Source organism: Salminus brasiliensis, chromosome 5 (assembly GCF_030463535.1).
Source record: "Salminus brasiliensis chromosome 5, fSalBra1.hap2, whole genome shotgun sequence".
NCBI lineage: Eukaryota > Metazoa > Chordata > Actinopteri > Characiformes > Bryconidae > Salminus > Salminus brasiliensis.
The window spans coordinates 12,659,724-12,668,770 of record NC_132882.1 but is presented as its reverse complement, the minus strand read 5'-3'; the positions used below and the strand labels follow the sequence as shown (position 1 = coordinate 12,668,770).

The 9,047-nt window shown below is 41.0% G+C and overlaps 1 protein-coding gene across 1 annotated transcript; it reads right to left on the bottom strand.

Annotated features, from left to right (window-relative positions):
• Positions 1-814: 814 nt before the first annotated feature.
• hibadhb (3-hydroxyisobutyrate dehydrogenase b) lies at positions 815-8,162 on the bottom strand. The gene is made up of 8 exons (XM_072679403.1): positions 8,078-8,162; positions 7,456-7,613; positions 5,611-5,720; positions 5,284-5,405; positions 2,076-2,209; positions 1,893-1,969; positions 1,574-1,730; positions 815-1,438 (listed from the first exon to the last, which is right to left on the bottom strand). The coding sequence occupies exons 1-8, from the start codon at positions 8,145-8,147 to the stop codon at positions 1,280-1,282; spliced, it is 987 nt and encodes a 328-aa protein (XP_072535504.1). The 5' UTR covers positions 8,148-8,162; the 3' UTR covers positions 815-1,279.
• Between the last annotated feature and the right edge of the window lie 885 nt (positions 8,163-9,047).

The window sequence follows — 9,047 nt, the reverse complement described above, 5'->3', positions numbered from 1 at the left end:
TATTATCAACTAGACCAGGCATGTAAACTGTATTACAATTAAGAGAAACTTGGTATAGAAGGTTGGTAGCCGCTACAACTTCTCTGGTTTTTACAGTATTTCACACAAGAGGACATTCCCATGTTGAAAGTATACAGATTAACTGCAGTGAATTTACTCTTTAGACAACTGAAAACCTGGTTTGGGTTGAATGTCTAAGAAGATTTAATACAAAGGCTTAAGTGAACTAAATGCAAAAGAAATTTAGCAAGGCTTCTATGGTGTGTACAATCATTGTTGTGGAATGTCTTAATTTAATTTAATAACTTTTCTTTCCTTAAATTTGCATCTTTACGTGTGACATCTTCACATTATAATTATTATAATCATTTATTTGGATTATTTGAGCAGATAAATGCTCTAAATCTTTTTATTGATTGGATTATGGAAATGGTATATTGTATAATTGTATAATTTTTCCAGTGAAAGCAATGTATCAAACCTATGGTCAATCAAATTAGATAGGTATGACCTTAATCATTCTTCCAGCATTATAACAACTAAGGTCCACCATGAGAACATACTGGATCAGAAGGTCACAAAGACTGTGGGAATCTGAAAATAAACCGTAAGGAATGAATCAAGGACAATTTGCAGTTCATTAGTGTGAGCGTGTTAGCCAAGTATCTGAGGGTCACATCTGGTGAAAACCAGCTTAAGAACAGTTTTTCTTCTTACTGGTCAGATGTACATGAATATGGCATGTAGATACAAGGGTCTGAACTCTCCTATTAAAAAAAGACAAAGATCAATGAAAACAGTAAAACAAGCAGTGTTTTGGTGAAACACATTGTGTGTTGTGGCTCACTGGCTGGTGCAGTGAGTATTTATTTAGACTTCTTCATTGCAGCCACCATCAATTCCTTTAGATGAAAGGATGAGAGCAGTTCCAACAATGACCACACTCATAACCGTAAGTCAGTCTACAGAAGAGAACACAATCCGAAAACAAGCAAAAACAAGACAACCACTACCTCTGCTTCACAGTGTCTAGAGTCAAATATTGGAGTGTGGCTTGTACAGGACAGGCCCGAACAGGTAACGTGATTCCAAAAACAAGGTACAGACTTAATTTGAAACAAACATTCTCCCTTTCTACTCACTCACCCATTAGACAAACCGTTGCGAATGCGCATTTTAATGCAGCACAAAAAGTGTGCAAATGCTATGCTCACCAAATCCTGGTGAGGCAGGCAGTGTAGGATAAGGCTATATTCAGGGATGAAAATTAATCGCCCCCCTACTGGCCCTCCTCCTCCCGCAGGAACTGGAAGACGGAGGAGAAGTCTTTGCTGGCATAGCCACGTCCACACATCATACGGTATATCTGGTGAGCCACAGAACCTAGTGGTACTGGAGTTTTCGTATTTGTTGCTGTGTTCTGTGCAAGTCCCAGATCCTGCGATGAAATGTTTATCATTATTATTTATTATGTCATTAGACTTTTAAGCAAACCTATAATCATGAAAATCTTAAGCAAAGTGTTCAGAACATGAATGAGACAGAACAAGAGAAAATATGGCAAAAATCCTACCTTAGTCATTAGTGCCGTTCCAAACCCTCCTTGGTAGTTGTTTCCCGAAGGCACTCCCTCCATGACTCCTGGAACCGGATTGTAGGTGTCACTAGACCAGCAGCGGCCTGAGCTCATGTTGAGGATTTTTGCCAGCAGCTTAGGATCAAGGCCCAGTCTGTCAGAGTGGATCAGAGTGGAGGTTACTTAACACCAATCAGCAGGATGTAAAGTGATCAACATAAGGTCAGACAAAACCAGACAGACACTCGATTTGCATGTGCAGTGGAAGAGTGCAACACAAAGTATCTCCTGTCATCTCTTATAAAAATACACACACCTGATGCCCAAGTTCATAGTCTCAGCGGTCCCAATCATTCCTATTGCCAACAGCATGTTGTTGCAGATCTTGGCAGCCTAGAAAAAGAACGTGAGAAATACAGGATTACATAAGGACAATGAATGTTTCATAAGAAGTGGATAAATCTCGGGTGAAGAGTAACAAGTAGTACCACAGATGTACCTGCCCTGTCCCAACCTGACCGCAGTACACCACGTTGGCACCCATGCAACTCAACAGCTCCTTGGCTGCTGTAAACTCCTCCTCTGCTCCGCCCACCATGAAGGTCAGCTTACCAGAAGTAGCTGCTCCCACACCTATACGAATCAGATAAGCGAAAGGTAAAAGGTCTAATAAGCTCTTTTTTGGTTTGTTGAAAAACAATTATTAAGTGTGTTTAAAGCTGTATTTAAACAAAATGTCTAGAAGTGCTCTTACAGAAGCACAAAGGGAGAGAGAAGCTGGGCTTATACTAGAGGCAGGTGACATGAAAACATGATAAGCATCACAGTATTCTAGTAGTTAGTAGTATTCATCCCTACAAAAATGAACAATATTTTAATTTAATTTTTTACATACTGCATTGTCAAATTATAAAGAGCAGCTTAGACTTTGTGTGTGGCTCTTTCCTTTAACTCAATCACAGAACCTTAATTATACAGGCAGGGAAAAGTTCTATATTTACCACAGCATAGCTCCATCTGCTTTCACACATGGACAACAGTGACGTCAGGCTGGGTTTTGTTGTGGTTGGCTTTTCATTACAGCCCATTCGTAGAGCTGAGAATAATACCTACCGGAGTGGGTAAGTACAGAGATTGAGCAGGTCTGTGGAATTCTTGACTGTGTTGCAAACCCAAAAGCTGTTTCAGCGACCCTTATGCCAAACCATGCTGACGCAGTCTAGTCGGGACAAGCAACAATTTAAGGAAAGAAAACTAGTAGCATGTTGTCGTTTATGTGCCCAAAAACCAGAGGCAACAACTTCCTGATTAAAAAGAAATATTGGCCATAAAGTGCAGAGTGGGCGCTGGCTAAGTGTAATATACCCAGTTGCTTTAGAACATGAGGTTTACCTCATGCACGCAGCCAAGCCTACACGACAGTAGGGTTGCGTGGCCACAGCGAATTTCTGTATAAGAGTGACTGTATGTGATCATTTCAAAACATACAGTTTAAAGGGTTTACTTTTGCATGTTATTTCTTGACATAGACTGGCCAGATGTGTCAGTCTGCTGAGGGTCCCACTCCAAGTGCTGCTGTTGGTGGCCTAGACCTGCCACTGCACAAATCTGACATTTGTGGCCAAAGAACCTTTCAACGAGCAAATCTCAAAAGAGAGGGCGCGAGAAAGAGAGAACAAAGGAGGTCCATGTATTTTAAAAGGTGCCCAAAATAATGATATACTGGATTAATTAACCAGCAGCTGCCCAAAAGTGAAGCAGAAAGGCGAAAGGTTTAAACCTCCTGCGCGTAGTCTTTGACCCACCGCCTTGTCAATCAATCCACACACAGATGGTAAGGCTGATGGCTGAAAGGCTGAAAGGACAGTATTTCAAATTAAAAGCTAATGGAGAGACTGCAGCTCTTGGAGCACCGATGTTCCAACTACACCACAGCACTAACCTGCCCCCAGTCAAGCTTAGAGTGGGGTGCTGGACAGCCTTAATCCCAGTGCAGTGGGAAAGGGAAGCAAAGGCATAAATCTCCATTAATCTGCAGGGGCTGAATCGTAAAACCTGGCTGACGAGCTCAAAGAAAGTGGGTCATGTTAGGTTGAGAGGTGGAGAACAAACAGAAAGAAAGCATGAAGGATGTGCGTGTGTGTGTGTGTATATATATATACACTGTATGTATGCATGAGAAACCAGGAGTCAGTCTGTGTGTGGGTATTGAACTTCAATGCCATGAGCTATCTTTCTTCCCATGAGCTGTCTGTTTCTCCCCCACACTAAAAGCATAGGTCAGTTTAGCTGAGGAAGGGCGGCCTCCTTCAATTTATGGGCCTGTGTCTAAATGAGCAGTAAACACAGAGGGAGAAACATTAAACCAATACCATTCTTGTGTAATGTAATGTATGTTGCTATGAAAGACAATAGGATTGTGTAGAAATATGAGACTACTGCTTTGTGCAGTTTCTGTAACTTCAGTGTCTTGCTGCATTACATAAGTACATACAGGCTAGATAAGCACAATCAAACACAAGCACTTAGAAACCTGGCTGATGAACAAAGATAAGGAAATACTTTGTTAGGACTACTCTGTATTGAAAGGTATCATGTCCTGCATTTTCCTAACTTTTCTATTCCCTTTCAAGATCCACTTTGTGTTTTTTTCCCCATCCCAAAACACTTTTGCTGTGTCTTTATGACTGATAAATGCTAAATGACCTCTATGGTAACTGACTGTCCTTTATTGTGTCTCATTCAAAAAAGCAGGCCAGGCTGAAACACTTCTAAAGACTGGACAGAGCTAAACTGCAATAGGCTGGTTGTGTATATTAATAATTGAGGAGCTAAAACCTCAATGTTTACACATTATTACAAACTCTTATTTCTATATGGAAAGTCATGTCCATGATGGAGCCCCATTAAAGTATTCAACAGGCGTCTCTGCAAGTGCAGCTTCCAATGACAGACCAAGTATGAGAACCTATAGGACAAGATCCAGCTCGTTATTAGCACTTGTCAAAATCTCTATGTGTGGGTCACAGGATCACTGCCCAGATGCTGCAAATTGGTGCTAACCATAACTCAACTACTCAACACCAGCAGCTGGATTAAGGAAATGGATGCACAAGATGAAACATACAAAAACTCATTCCCCTCTCCAGAAGAATAAGTCAATGACGGTAGACTAAGAAAGAAAGAGAGAGAGACCTACATGTACATTTCTCTCTGCCATTGAAGTTTACCAGAAATACACTACGATAAATACAATGAAGCGTATCTACTCAAGGACAGCTTAATGAATGCCAATAGAATGGTTACTGTTATGACTATTAATACATTTTGAACACTAGTGTATTTTATTATGTATTTTGTTACAGGTTTATGCAAATAAAAAGGCCACAGGAGGCATTACAGTAATTCTATCAAGTTACAGACTTATATATTTCTATTATTCTATAATCTCTTTGATCACATTATACAGGAGTCTGACTGCACAATGGAAGAGCAAAAACTATTGTTTTGTCTTTCCTCCCAGTCAGACATAGCAACTTGCTTCATTGCAGAAACCTGAATCATGCTTTTCTCATATCGATCCAAATTCAAGAGAAGTGGCGTAATGTAAATCAGTAAAGTGTGGCATATAGGTGTGAAAACAATCATCACTGTTTAACACTCGTTTCTGCTCAGATTACTCATATCAAAGTGCTCAATCTTTTTACCTCCCGATACTGGAGCATCCATGAACACTGCCCCCATTTTCTCTGCAGCAACAGACATCTCCTTAGACACAGCAGGGTCAATGGTGCTGGAGTCGATTAGTAATGAGCCTTTCTTTACTTTTCTGAGAAGCAAAAGATTTTGTTGTTTGGTAGATTCGTGTTTACAATTTAACAATAGAGCAATTCATTCTGACAAGATGAAGGCATTTGGGTGTAAGGATGGGTTAAGATTAGGCTAATGTAGGAATGTGATTTCATTTAACAACATTTTTAAAGGAGCACTAATAAAGAATAAAACTAAGAATAAAATCGAAAGAAGGCCCTTACTTTAAAATGCCATTAGGGCCAGTGTACACGTCAATAACATTAGGACTGGAGGGAAGCATTGTGATGATGCGGTCTGCCTTGTCGGCCACTTCCGCAGGGCTGTCCAGGATCTAAGGCCGAAGTCCATAACAAGGAGAAAAATGTGAAACATGATAAAACACAGAAACTATACTGTGATACTGCTTTTAAATTTTAGTGATATGTTGAATGAGTGAGTTGTCTAATATAATGCTGATAAAACTGTCAGTTAGAATAAAATTATTTATAAAACTATAGAATAGAAGTCTATGATCTGATGTCACAGAGATTAACAAAAATAATTCAAAACGTTTAGGTATTAATTGTAGCACGGTAGAGAAACTTACAGGCTTAAGTGTGTTCAGATGTTAAATACACTCATATCATGGCAACACGTCTTTTAAAATAATTTCAAATATTTTTCTGAGGTTAATTGAGTGCACAACATAGATCTTTAATGGTAAAGAAAAACATTTAGTGCACAGGTTAATGGGGGGGGGGTCAAATGCTGGATGGAATAATAAAGGAGGACAAATGAAGAAAATGCAGAATTCTGTCTGCATTTTAAAAGCTCACATTAAATACCATGCATCATGAAAATGTCATTGTGCCACTTTTTTGTGATACTATTTTCTCCCAAGTTTACTTTAAAGGTAGCCAATTCTTGTCCTAGAGGGCTGATTTTTTGCTCAATTGAAAATAGCCAGGTTTAGCAGGTCCATCAGGTAGGGAGGTCAGCAAACTGTGCGCACCCCCCATTGTTCACCCCTGAGACTGTTCAAACATTTGAGTGTTCCAGCAGGACAACAATACTAAATACACATCAAACGTATGTGGAATGGATAAAGCAGGCTGGGGTTAGACTTTCGTCTTCACAAAGTTTACTAAGTTTGTGGCCTAATGGTTAGAGAAGTGGGCTTGAGACTGGAAGCCTGCCTATTCATATCCTACCAGCAGGTAAAAATTGGGGGTGAGGGGTGGCTGGGTGAGTGAAGGCTGCCTCCTTTCTCAATCTACAGCTGAAGTGCCCTTGAGCAAGGTACCTAAACCCTAATTGCTCTCCGGGCGCTGGTGTTGGCTGCCCACTGCTCCGGATGTGTGTGTTCACTACCACGGATGGAATATATGTGGAGGACACATTTCATAATACAACAACAAATACATTTTAATCCTATTGAACATTTGTGGACTGCACTTAAAAAGTTCGCTCTGTGTCAGGAAGCCACCAATTTAACTGAAATCTGTTCTGTCAAACATCCAACCAGATGATTGTTAATGGGTACCAAAAAAAAAAAAAAAATATATATATATATATATATATATATATATATATATACTGAAAAATTTAGTCATGATATTCATGCCCATGATGAGTATGCTAAAAAAAATCCTGGCCACGACTATCCTGACGGATTTCTTTACAGTGCAGATGCATTCAAATATCGTAATATGTTTGTGAGGAAGCTTTTATAAGCATTAAAACACTTCAGACAGTTTTGAAGGAACATATGAAAATCTATAAACATTAAATAAAGAGTAGGTTTTGTATACTGAGCTTTTGTTTTCTGTCTACAGGAAATACAGCAAGGCTTACTTCGCTGTACATTTTAAGAAGAAACATGGAACAAATAGTACAGTCAAAACATGAGGGAGCCTGACTCAGACTCAACTATTTTACTGGAGCTGCATTCATCTGACTTTAACTTAAAAATGATCTAATGTCACTGCATAAAAGGAAAATATCACAATACTGAATAGTATCTATGCCTAATATGCAACAATATAAGATTGTTGGGTTCTGAAGAAAGGAACCATGACTGTGCCCACCTGAGCTCCCAGCTCCTGTAGCTCTTTACAGGACTCTGGAAAAACATCTGTGGCGATCACAGGATAACCATGCTTGATGAGGTTTTTGGCCATTGGGTTTCCCATATTTCCCAGGCCAATGAAGCCCACCTGGGTCTTGGAGGCCATGGACCTGGAGACTGAGACAAAATTGTAAACTGAAAAAAGAGAAGATTTCACCTGCAAGTCTTTGTAAAGCAGCTCTGCCCTTTAGATAACTAATCTCAAGGTGAACCAACACAACCAACATTTATTCAAGATCCCCAGTGGAAAAAGTTAAGAGCAGGACAGCTGGTGGATTTTACACCGTCTCTGAAACGTTACCAGCCTTATTACTGTTAAATATAAGCGTAAATCGGTACGTTTGCTCGGATACATCAGATCATAAGACAAACAACAGCTAGATACGGAGATAGCGTGAGAGTAAGGACTGACAATCACAGACTAGCGACGTTAGCCAACTGAACACCAGCCAGCTCGCCACAATCCTCGCCTTCGCCTGAAGTTGGCCACTTGTTTTGGTGCCACGCAGCGTGCAAATACACGTTACGCCTACATGCAAGCAGGAAATGCGGCAACTTTAGGTAAATATGAGGAAGCATACCCTGCACGGAGGCGACATGGTTGTGCCACTTTCCCACAAGACTCCGAGACCCCCTTAACAGAGCGGCCATGCTGCTGTGCTGCTGACCTCCGACTTCCAGTGCACGTATTGGGTGGGACATGACTGACGGCTCTTCTGTCCAATAGAGTGTGGACTCCGCCTCATCAGAGACCCACACGAAGGCGGGACATCCTCTGAGGTACGCGTCTGATTGGCTGAATGTTTCATAATGAGGGTTATCACTGCTTTTTCGTCTTTGGGCCTGTTTCTAATTTTGCCTTGTGGCTTATGAAATGCTTCATTGGTGCAACCACTACATTTATACATTTATCTGTGATTTTTAGGAGTGTAACGACTCACAAAATTCTGAATTTGGCTTAATATGATGAATTCTATACATTTTTCAGTACAGCAAAAAATAAAGGTTGATCAAAAAATGGCTTATGTTGATGTTTTACATTTAAAGGTGCACGTATTTGTCACTGTACAGTGTGGACTGTACAGCGAAATGTGTCCTCCGCATTTAACCCATCTGGTAGTGAACACACACACACACACCCAGAGCGGTGGGCAGCCAACTCCAGCGCCCGGGGAGCAGAGAGGGTAAAGGGCCTTGCTCAAGGACCCAACAGTGGCAACTTGCCGAGCCCGGGAATCGAACCCACAACCCTGTTATCGATCTCCCGGCGCTCTAACCGCTGAGCCACCACTGCCCCAGGATTACATTTCAGGACCCAACCCTGGCCCTGGAGGTCCACTGTCCTGCACATTGTAGCGTTTTCCCTGCTTAGACACATCCACTTTTCTTTATGGCATTTAGCAGACGCTCTTATCCACTCATATTACAGAGGTGGGTCAGTGTAGTGTTAGGAGTCTGGCCCAAGAACTCTTATTGGTGTAGTGCAGCATACGGTCACCCAGACCGGGAATCGAACCCCAGTCTCCCACATGGTGTGGTAGCTCAGTGCCA

What these genes read in the sequence shown, in the direction of transcription:
- hibadhb (XM_072679403.1), bottom strand. Translation starts at nt 8,147, where the DNA reads ATGGCCGCTCTGTTAAGGGGGTCTCGGAGTCTTGTGGGAAAGTGGCAC. An exon ending in GGCCCTAATGGCATTTTAAA is followed by an intron (nt 5,406 to 5,610) that starts GTAAGGGCCTTC and finishes TTTGCTTCTCAG; the next exon opens with AAAAGTAAAGAAAGGCTCAT. An exon ending in ACTATGAACTTGGGCATCAG is followed by an intron (nt 1,731 to 1,892) that starts GTGTGTGTATTT and finishes CCACTCTGACAG; the next exon opens with ACTGGGCCTTGATCCTAAGC.